Genomic DNA, 12,149 nt, shown 5'->3' on the forward strand with positions numbered 1-12,149 from the left:
ACATAGTATTGTCCTCTACGTTTCTAACCTACATAATTTGCAGTTTCAAGTTAAATCTTTAATAAAATAATACCTTGGCTTTGCTTTCAATGATTTGTATATTTTTCTGAAAATATTTGCCCGATGATGTACGAAAAGAGAGAATCTAATAAACTGGTACATCCCGGATTTAGCGAAGTCGGCCATTATTTCCCATTAGGCATACTGGTTCACTTACAGTTTCAAACTAATTTTATGACGAAATAGTGTACAAGAGGCAGTTAATATATATCCAGATCACTGATTCTGATCTTAAAAAACATGTTTGTATGTTTTATCATCAAAGGATATCATGCAGGAAATTGATAGTTGCTACCTTACTCGAAAAAGGGTTAATGGTCAATCAGCTATCAAAACATATGCTTGTGAATGGGCAGGAGTTTGTTTGTCAACGTAATTGATATCAAAATTTGGCCTAGCTACTGATCTATTGATGAATACATTTCGCTAAAAACACTAGAACTAACCGGGCTAAGGCGAGGGGCATTTTTAAAAAAAAAGTATGGTCAGTCAGTGTACCTCTTAAATAGCTCTTGTTCGTCCATCAGAGTGATACAGAATTTTGTCAGTCCAATTAAGGATTTATTGCAAACACTAAGCTAGGCATCACACACTTTCTTACACTTAGCTACTGTCCTATCCGAACTATCAATTCTAGCAGCTTTAGCACTCTTCTGAATCTCATTACAATCTTCGTAAGTTTGCCATTTAACCCCAAAATGCTTATCCAAATTTACGAATGGCATTTTGTCTAAGTCTTGATTCTCGTGCACTACTTATTCCGATACATTTGGAAATGAACACAATAACGAAAGCTAAAGTTGTTTATTTGATGTACTTTTATAGATGACCACATGTACATCTCTGGGTCTTTCTGACTCTGAATTCAATCACTGTAAATATCAGTACATTTTCCCACCCGGCCGCCAGTCAGCGCCTTTGAACTGGCCGCAAAGCTATTGCATCATGTTCTTTTTGATGTACTCTTATAATGGCAACATGTATGTACATCAAGGGGTCTTTCAGTCACTGAATTCTGTCATTGTAAATATCAGCACAGCTAATTGATCAACACATTTTCCCACAAAGCAGGTGGCTGAAGCAGGACTGTCAAGTCTTTGAATTTTGCAGCACACCTATTACATGCGTACAGATGACTCCCGCCTCAATGATTTTCAGCATCCCAGATCAAAAATTGGCATCCAAATATGCGTAATTAAGCATTTCTGAGATCTCTGCCTTTTGAAATTTATATATGTTGGATCAAAATGGGAAACAAAGAACAAAAAGGTACAAATTTAAAAAGTATAATATCGTCTTTGTTAGTCAAGATTCGAATATATTACAGTTGATATATCTGAACCTTTACTGGCAAAGATTGGGACGTATACAAAGACTTAATATGAAATTAGAAATTTATTTTAAAAATTTTAACTGAAAGTACTTTCCCTAATATTTAGTGATATAATCTTAGCACTTTCTAGTACATCATTGGATTGGGTTGTACAAAGTAAGAATAAGAGGCAGTGAAGTCCACACATAATTATGCAGTACAGAATGAAGTGTTTAAATTCCCACATACACTGTCGTATAAAATGCAGTAAGGATTGCATATGCCCTGGTAATCCTCAGCTACATGTCATGTGTGATTTTAAGTGTAAATGTCACATCAACGGTTACATGTCTTGGGTGATTTTAAGTAAATTTCACGTTTACAGCTACATGTCCTTGGTGATTTTAAGTGTAAATGTCACATTTGCAGTTACATGTCTTGGGTGATTTTAAGTGTAAATGTCACATCTACAGTTATATGTCTTGGGTGATTTTAAGTGTAAATGTCACATTTACAGTTACATGTCTTGTGTGATTTTAAGTAAATTTCACGTTTACAGCTACATGTTCTTGGTGATTTTAAGTGTAAATTTCACATTTACGTCTTGGGTGTTTTTAAACATAAATTTCACATTAGTCGGTACTACACGCTGAGTTCTCTATGCCTCAGTTTCATCAAGCCACTATCACTCAGTTACTTGAGGGCATGGATGGAAACAACCACCACCACAAACACACATGCATTGTTAGAATTTAATATTGTAAGCAGTACAGTAAACCAGAGAGCTTAGTGCTAAATCTGTAAATGATTTTAGGATTTCCCAAGCCTATTATAAACTGCTTATAAAGGAAAATCTTTATTCAAGCACAAGGATCCATTCTAAAGTTTCTTTTGTAGAATGATGGTAAAAGCATATTCATTTTAATCCATTGTTTTTTCCCATTGGTTTACATTGTATATAAAGGATTAGATTTTTAATAAATGGTATAACAGAGTGCAAGTCTTAAAGTTTGCAATCAGCGAATAAGTAAACAAAAACATTGACCTTCAGGATATTATATACATGTATGTCTTTTTGTTGTTCTTTGCTCTGTATTAAAATGCATTTAAATTCCAGTTTAAATCAGATGACTGCAGGAAACAATAAATTGATGGCATGAAGATGCCAGTTTATGCAAAGGGAGTTACTCTGATATCACGGTAATACTGAAAAAATATTTTTGCAATGACATGTACTTATCCTAATATTGGGAACTTGATGTATATGTTGCACAAAATGAAAATCAACTTGAAAAATAAATGGATGCTACTTCCATGGTACTCATTCTGCCACCTGTGACCTCCAACACAAACTTATCAGAGAGAATTAAAGAAATGCATCTTTAACAACCTCGTGGAGGGGGGAGTGGCATTCGGAATGAACATGAAAGGACCTGTCAGCCTTAGACTGCTTAAGCAGTTCCATGTGTCCCAATGAAAAGTAATAAATTGTGACCAACAAAGTTTTCAAGTCAACAACTGTCTATTGCGAAAGCCACCAGAAAGCAAGAACTGTCCATACTTCACATTTTAACTCTTTTGCTACCATAGATTTTATCTCTTGGTTTTTGACAAATATGGTAATCATGTGATCTAACATCATTAGGCATTAAGGTGATAGCAATTTTAAGAAGATAAAGATTCTGTTTGAGAACATGGGGTACAACCATTATTTGGATACAGTGATATCCAACGATGTATTTTTGAAATAGTGTACTTGTCAGCAATCCTAACATTTTCCTGAAATCAACTGGGGATACAGATCTAATAACTTAAAGTTATATAGTGTGTATAAGATATTTACATGATAGTTGGTGCTGTGCAGTAAAAATAACAAACATTTTTAATACCATGATGACACAGAACCTGTGATGTTGTAGGAAGCTACCATACACTTCTTACGGTTAAAAACAATTAGCTGTTAGTTCCCAGGGGTGAGAGCCAAAGTTTCCCAATGAAAACATCATTTTTGCAATGTTGAAAGTTTAGAGGGTTACTTGTGTTGGAAAAAGATTTCTCTTTAAAAATTATTTGTCAGCTCTGACAGTGTTAGTTAATAAAGTGTTATCGTTGACCAGCTACCTTTGTTAGTCCATTTTCCATCATACCTTTGATCATTTATGATTATGTCTATTTGGAAGGCTTTATCTTCTTAACATATGTTGTGCAATTTTTTATCTTTATTATTACCACACAGCTTTCAGATATAGGTTTTGCATTTAAGTCATTTTTGTTCTGACACTGGTGTGGCATCAATGTTCATTGAACACATTTTTAGTTCTCTTTAACATATACAAATTTTTACTTTTGGCTTTAAGGAATTTTAACCTGTCATGCCTTATGGCATAGTGTCCATTCTCTTTTCTCAAACATAATTTGTATTACTAATACTAGTAAGAAACTTGATGGTGTTACTAAAATTACTAACAAGGTGTAACTCCTGGCTTTTTGGGACAATTTTATATTACAAGGGAGGCAACTCATAGGTAAAAGCTTTCACCTGATGATCGTTATTTCCTTTAAATATTTTTCTTCAGATCCACAGATGGTAAGACTTGAAACAAATTAAATTCTTTTAAAAGGAAATTAGAACAAATGTTACTCCAGTAAGGTAATTGGTATTATTAATTATATAACATTATATAAAGAAAGAAAAAATTAAAAAAAAAATTGTAATATTATTTAGAGTATTATTTTTACCATAATAAAATGGACCATGAATATCAATATCTCTGGAGTTATATTCTTCAAATCTTATGTAAATTTTGCATAACTTGAACTGTCAAAGCCATCAGTGTCCTTAATTCTTTGATTTCTTGTTCTTAAATTAATTTTCTGTAATATGTGTATGGAGAAATAAATGAGATACAGTTACCTATAATGTATGTGCAGATATAATGATATATTATCTATAATGTGTAAAATCACATCTACAACAACATCAAGAGAACTGTCTTATAATGTCTGATACTTCCATATAAGTTTCCTATATTGTGTGGGAAAATTATATATTTGTGTTGTTGTGGGGTTTAACGCCATTTTTCAGCACGATAGGCTATACATGGCGGCCAGTATTAATGGTGGAGGAAGAACCCGGAAAAGCCCGGAAAGAACCACCGACCCACGAGAAGCTACTGGCAAGCTTTCTCACATGCCCACATTGGCTGAATCTTAGACTCGAACCGCCGCAGACAGAGGTGAGATGGCAGTGATCCGTAACGAAGAGCGCTTTAGACCACTCGGCCACTCGGGGCCCCAATTATATATTTGAATAGGCGAGGTCATTCCATACCTGCATCTTACCAAATGACATATGTAGTCACTTATACTTTGAGTCCAACTGAAATCTTTACACGCCCAAATTTGCCATCACATAATGCACTGGCAGATTTGTATGGGTCTCTCAGTTTACTGTGATGGGATATCAGGATTTTTGTTGTTTGCTGTTGGTCTCAACTGATACATAAGGATATACAGTACATCGTTGCCCTAATTCAGTTGTAGATGGTATTTAGGTTACAAAGAAGAGTTTATATTGCCTATTGACCTTTAACCTTTAACATCTTGTCTCACAGTGTCTGCATCCAGGATACAACACTGTTGTCATCAATTTATGCATGCACAACACCATTCCAGGTATGATAATTCTCCTTCATCTGGTGTATATGAAGTTTAAGTAGATACATGAAATTGGGGAGCCCCAAGTGGCTGATTGGTCTAAAGCATTCGCCATTACAGATCAGTCATCACCTCTGTCAGCATTGGTTTGAGTCACGGATTCGGCCAGTGTGGGTATGTGAGAAAGCTTCCTAGTAGCTTCTCGTGGGTCGGTGGGGTTTTTTCCGGGGTTTTCCCAGGTTCTTCCTCCACCATTAATACTGGCCACAATGTATAGCCTATCTTGTGCTGAAAAATGTCTTCTTTGAGTAACATACATGTATTTCAGATTCAAGCCTGCATGTGGCCAAATTCTTCACTTAAAATTTCTTAGTGAAGCCTGAGATCAACCAGATTCTTCACTTTATTCACTACCTTGTCTGGCCAAATTCTTCATTTTACACAGCTTAATAATCAAGCCTGCAACTGGCCAAATTCTTCACTGAATCTCACCAAATTCTTCACTTTGCACTTCCTTAATCATGCCTGTGTCTGGCCAAATTTTTCCTACAACAACAACAATACATGAAATTGGGTGATGGATGCAAGGACAGAACCCACACTCACATGAACTCATAGATGGATCGGATTGGTACTTTATCAGACAGTAACACAAGTAGGATTTTTTTAGTGCCAAGGCAACTGGAGCAAGATATAAATAATCACACTGTGTCTGCAAATAGTGTAAATATAATTAGCTGTAAATTAAGATCTGGATTGTGTCACATGGGAGATGCAAGCAAAAATTAATTTTTCACCATCATGCAATAATTACTTTTATTCTTCTTTCAGGCATTGGTATGGGATGATGCATTAACTGGTCCTTTTGGATTAGTGGCAGAATATTCCCTTCTGAAGGTTAGTGTGAAAATGTGTCTGACACTGAATGTATGCCTTAGATATTTTTTATAAGCCTGCTATGTTTATGATAAATATTGAGTGTCATATTTGGGCCAAAAGACAGCTTGATGTTTGGACCAAAAGACAGTTTGATGATTGGGTCAAAACGTAGCTGGACGTTTGGGCCAAAAGAGAGCTTGATGTTCAGGCCAGAAGACAGTTGGACAATTGGGCCAAAAGACAGCTTGATGTTTGGGCCAAAGGAGAGCTCAGTGTTTGGGCCAGGGGATTTATTGTTGTCCTTGTGCAAGTAATATCCAGTGATCTCATGTGGATAAACATTGGATTTCTTATAAATCAGGATGTATGCCTGTCCCACTAAGTCTTCATGAAATTTGTTTCACACATTCACATAAATAATTTACTTGACTTAAATTTGTCAGTTTTGCCTTGGGGTATATGTTTACATTCACTAGCAACGGTAGCAATGCATTAAAAGTTCATGAGTTTGTTTTGAATATCAAAAATTGTAAATAATGACATTTTGTAAATCTGCACATTAAGTAAGCTGCAATCAAAATGCAACAGTAATGATTTCAGTACAGTGTATATAAAGTTTGTGTTGAAAGTTTTGTAAATTATATATTGGGATGGGATGCAAATACAATTGGCATAGAAATACTGGGTTTCACAGAACACTGTGACACAACACAAACTTATAGGGACTATGTGAGAAGATTATTCAACAAAATCATAACAAATTGATAACATAAAATTCAGGACCCTTGCATTACGTTGACAAAAAGACTGATTCATAGAACAATTGCAGTTACTCTATCCTTTATTGAGGTTATTGTAAAAAATTTGTACTGCTCTCAAGTTAATGAGGAAAGCAAATTCTATGCAATGTTTTAAACTTGAGTAGCGGTGTAAGATGATGTTAGTCTTTATGCTTTATAGTATATTGTCTCCATATTTGAGTTTATATTTAATTGAGTCTCATTGTATTCCTTTGTCTTTGTATTCAGTTGTCTCCATGTTTGAGTTGGACATCAGAAATAACAAGAAATATACAACACAGAATGAAAATAAATTTTTCTAAACATTTTTCCAATTCTGTACCTTTAAGTTCAAAAATATTATTTGCATTTTTAGAACCATGGCCTTCATGCTTCTGTTCTGTGAGATGACACCTCAAAATTCCCCAGAATATGTGAAAAATTACAAACAATGCAGATAATTTATAATAGAGGGTTTTTTGCTTTAAGTTTATAAAAATGCTTTTACTTCCAGTAAGATTTATCTCTCTTGACAAAAAAATATGGCATTGGTCATGTTCCCATTCATAGGAAGTAATGGCATTGGCCATGTTCCCATTCACTGAAAAAGCTTTTTTTATAATGGCTAGTAATTTATATTTATCTTAAGATTTTGTTTGCAAAAATGTATTTTTCAGCCACAATGCTATTTTTTCATAAATGAGTAGAGCTGTAAACATTTTAGATAAATTCCACTGGGTACCAGTTGATCTTAATGATCAGTTACCCAGGTGCCTGATCAAAGGAAAGTTGTACTGAATGTGTAACAACCTGAACTGTTTTGTTTTATGTAGATGCTGGCACAAGCAGCATGCAAAAGTGTATTTTTTCAGCAGTCGAAGTGTGTAAGTCAAGGTTTATTTTTCAAGTCAGATCCATATGAAGTGATGACATGGTGTCAGTGAGACAGAGTTTGTGTTTCGGAAAAACAAATAAGCTCAGCTAGATAGGTTGGTAGGTGGGTGGATAGGTAGGTAGGTAAGAAAATTATCAACAAACATACTTTTGTTCTTGCATGTAATATGTGTCACAAATAAATTAACTTATAATTTGTTCTAATTAAATCCACTAAAATCCTCAATGCTTGACATTTTAAATCCATTTATATGATAATACCATGAATTCAATTATAGGTCATATAGCGATATAAATATAGTTCAGAATGATTCATAATATCTAGTAATATGTTAATTACACGTGTTACAAAATAAACAATGAAAGCTCAGTCAACATTTTTATTTAAAATTCACAGTATCCTATAAATGTCACTACTTAATGTCGTCTGGTACAAAGTACAAGAATTCATTCTCATTGTCTGGCAAAGTTCTCAAATCCTCCATTGTCGTCTAGTAAATCATGGTCTATCATAGCAAATATTGTCTAACCATCTTTTCTTGGCCTCGCTTATATGGATGCTTATATAGTCAGAGCTTTTGCTCAGTGAGTAACAGTAAAATCATAAAGTTTTTGAAGCCAATTAAAGGTTGCAACTCAACATGTATCAATTGTTTGGCAAGATCAAACAATTGCCCTTTGTTACTTGCCATAGACTAAGTTTCACTCGCAGCTGAATCAAATGGTTGGGAAAACAAGCCAAGAGATTAAGGTCAATCATTTATTGGAAGAGGCGAAAGTCTAATTGGCACTGAAAAAGTACATGTATTAAATTTGCAGCTAAGTCAGAAGGATTGTGAACTTGAAAACAAAATGAGTGCTGCCTTTACAAGCCAAGGGCTTATGGGGCCATATGCACTGGTAGAATATTTGTAAACAGATACCCTATAGCTCATTTTATTATCTTAGTTATTATCAGTGCATAGGTACCCTATTACCCAGGTACCCATTCACAGCTCTATAGATAAGATTTCTTGAAATCGCTGAATAATTGTGGAAATGAGTATTGTAATCAGAAAAGACAAGCAAAGTTTTTTTTTTTTCTATTAAAGATCAATTTTGTTTTTTAAATGTAAGCAGTCATTGTAGTTGTACGGTATTTGGATTTTTGGCTTGCCTGTATAAAGTTGTAGTACTGACAGTATCAGTGTCCACAGATATAAAGCATATACATGTATATAGTCTGGCAGCATGCCAGCCGTTGTTCCTTTCAGGGTTCTTGGCAACAGCCTGGAGTGGGATTCATAGCATCTATACCCTGGGTTGAGAGAGCCAATGTGGTGAACGTGATTCGTACATGTACCTTCTTTGCTTATTTTTGAATAATTCAGTTTTTGTGTTTAATTCTTACATGCAAACCATTATGCTTTTGGCATAACCATTATGCTTTTTTCCACAAAATTAAGTAAACGCGTTTTTTTGTATATCCCCCTCCCAAAAGAATTAATAATTTGTTTTCTCAGTTTTTATTCACATCCGAGATACCATTAACCCCACAGACAGTATTCAAGAAAAGATGGCTTCTGTGTAACTGTGACATAAGTGTATGCTTGCCTGTAGACTTGCATGCACATTCCTAATAGTATTATGTTCTATTTATAGCAGCTGCCTTATTTCCAAGAAACATGTTGGTTTCTACTTTCAAACTTTTGACCTTGGTTTCTATTTATAGCAGCTGTATGGCTTAGGAGAGAACAGTCTAGTTTTCTGATTTTTAACCTTTGCTCACAGATTCTTTGTTCTAAATCATATCTGATTCAGAACCAATCTGGAGGTATTTGGTGCTAAAAGTCATCAGATTTATTATAGTTGATGCGTGTGTTAGAGCAAAAATGTTTTTCAAATAATTTCACAGATGGATTAGAAAAAGACGAAAAACCAATTCAGAGATGAATACATGAACTACATAATACAGCATTCCATTATAGGGCAACTTCACACCCACTGCAGGCTGAGTGGAAAGGATTTTAATATTGGTCATGGTAGTAAAACAAAGAAACTTTGAATTAGCTCTTTTTACTAACTCCAATGCTAAGGTAACTTCTTTTTTACAGCAGAACTCAATTTTGGGCATGAATATTATAAATGCAGAGGTGTTATTTACCAATTTCTTAATAGAACATGGACTACCCCTAGCACCATAGCAGTAGAAGACTGTTGGTCCTTTGTTCAAACTAATGTTTCTTGATTCGAAAATTAAAGAAAATATGTATGTGTAAGAACAAAATCATTTAATATTGTTAGGTGTTTAGCAAAAGATACTTCACTTAAAATTGCAGAAACCATGAAAATTTGGTTGTTTAATATTGCCACAGACAGAAGTAGTGATTATGATGACAAAGAAGTTGTATTCAATCTGTGTAATAGACTTTGACATTGAAAAAGGCAAAGTAAGAGTGCCCTTCTTTTATTACCAGATTTAACAGTAGATTCCACAAGAGAAAACATTTTTGATTTGCTTGATAATGCTTTGAGTAAACAAGTTGGAAGAACTGTATGAGGATTTCAGCTGATAATGCATCAGTGATGACTGGAATTCATAAAGGAGTTGCATTCTATATTTTGAAAAATGTCTCCATCAATGTACATATCAGGTTGTCCCTGTCATTTAATGCACCTTGCTGCCGTAAAGGCTGCCAATAAATTAGAAGGAGAACTCCTGAACTGTCAAGTTGGCATTCTACCTGACAACGTACTTCATGCAGACAGAGTTAATGAGCAATGGCGCTTTTTGGTCCCAGCTAAAAGACCCAATAAATGGAAGATATAAATTTCCTCATCTTTGTCGGGTTATGAAAGGAATATTGGTTCTTTACAATTCTAATGCTGACTGTGAGAGGTTGTTCAGCATTGTTAACAAATATAAAACTGAATTCAGATTAAGGCTCAGTAACCCAGCACTTAGTGCTCTACTGGTGTGCAAAACATTTGTAATCTCAGCTGGTGCAAAGTGTTTTGAGAGTCTGTTGCTTTTTAAAGCTAAATGTGCTCCTTATGAAAACTTGAAGAATAATTGATGTTAAAAGATCAGAGGGGTAAATAAATGATTTTGTACATATGCTCATTGAATTTTATCGTGTTATATGTGGATTATTTTTTTTTCTGCTTGGATTACTCTTTTTGTCCATTTGGATTACACTTTTTCCTCGCCAGGGGTTGGCATGTGTGTTAATTCAGGATGACATTCATTAATTTAAAAATTTGTTTTAAGATTCTTCTCGGGCTTTGTTCATGTTAGAATCATTTAACTAGATGACTCTTAGTACCACTTCTTTGCAACAAAAGAAGGTCGCTGTGTCCTACATTTCATATTTTACTGGCTTTGGTTAAGTTTTTGCATTTATCTTGTGACCATATAGGTTTTTTCCACCCTGTTTACCTTGTTACACCTAGATTGTTTAAACTTGGTGGAGGTATGAATCTGGATGAGTACTACACCCTCATCATAAATGTGGGCCACTGTGATGAGTATTTTACACTTCAGTAGCTTGGGTTCATTTTTTTGTTTAAGTTTATTTCTTAGATGCTATTCAACTCAGTCAGGGATCCAGAGAATGGCCTAGTTGGCAACCAGCAGTAAGTGACCAATCATTAACTAAATTGGTATTGTAACAGAAGCCAAAGATACCACAGATGCTTTTGACAAAGAGATCTGACACATCAAGCAGCTAAACTTTAAACAGAATGGCAGGATTTGCAATAGATTTAATTTCTACTCAAGGAACCAGAAAGACTTAGGAGTAATGTAGTGAAGTTCTCTACTACAGTATCATACATTTCTGACATAAGATTGTGGGTTGTGGTCGAAGGTAAAATGACAGTGTAACACTATGATATCATGTGAAACTATTATTATGATTTATTTCTTCTTTTTTTTTCTCAGGAACATGATGTTGAAAAGATGTTCCCACTGCGTCCCTCTGCTCTTCCACAAACCAGTGTTCAGAATGTCATCTTTGTTACCCGTCCTAAGCTGGATCTGATGGAACAAATTGCTCAGAATCTTCTCAAGTGAGATTACAATGATCAGCCTTTTTCCTTATGTCATCGAGGTCACTTAATACTTATGACCTTGTAAATGACCTTGTAAATTCCCAATAGTAAGAAATATTTTCTTGATTGTACAAACAAATTATGTTTTTTTTCTTTCGCTTGTCAGTGGTAATGTACATGAATGTGTGACATGACAGAACACAACAGTCAATCCAGTTTGTACTGGCTCACACCTTTTGGTTAACTTATTCTTAAATGTCCACATATTTTAACATTGATTCTGCCATATGTATTTCATGTGGCATTTATATGAAGACCTTCAAAGAAATATGGATATATAAGGATCAGAATGAAATAAATAATGACAATTTAAAAGTATGATCAAATTCTAACAATGACACCCTTGACTGAAATACTGAATACTACATGATTTGTATGATGTATAGTTTAGAAGGAACATAGGTGATAGGTCAGGTGATCAACCTGTTGCTCACAATGTGTAAATGACCTCCATTATTAGGTCCAATTTTAACTTT

The 12,149-nt window shown here is 34.6% G+C and overlaps 1 protein-coding gene across 3 annotated transcripts in view; it reads left to right on the forward strand.

Annotated features, from left to right (window-relative positions):
- LOC149771685 (vacuolar protein sorting-associated protein 33A-like) overlaps window positions 1–12,149 on the forward strand; it is a 102,904-nt gene that overhangs the window by 3,374 nt on the left and 87,381 nt on the right. For all 3 annotated transcript variants that reach the window (XM_089948233.1, XM_089948232.1, XM_089948234.1), the window contains exons 2-3: window positions 5,861–5,926; window positions 11,504–11,631. In XM_089948233.1, coding sequence (XP_089804359.1) covers window positions 5,861–5,926; window positions 11,504–11,631 — 194 coding nt within the window. The remainder of the gene's footprint in view (window positions 1–5,860; window positions 5,927–11,503; window positions 11,632–12,149) is intronic.

The sequence above is a fragment of the Sinohyriopsis cumingii genome, unplaced genomic scaffold (genome assembly GCF_028554795.1).
Source record: "Sinohyriopsis cumingii isolate HCF-2022 unplaced genomic scaffold, ASM2855479v2 utg001727l, whole genome shotgun sequence".
In the NCBI taxonomy this organism is placed as follows: domain Eukaryota; kingdom Metazoa; phylum Mollusca; class Bivalvia; order Unionida; family Unionidae; genus Sinohyriopsis; species Sinohyriopsis cumingii.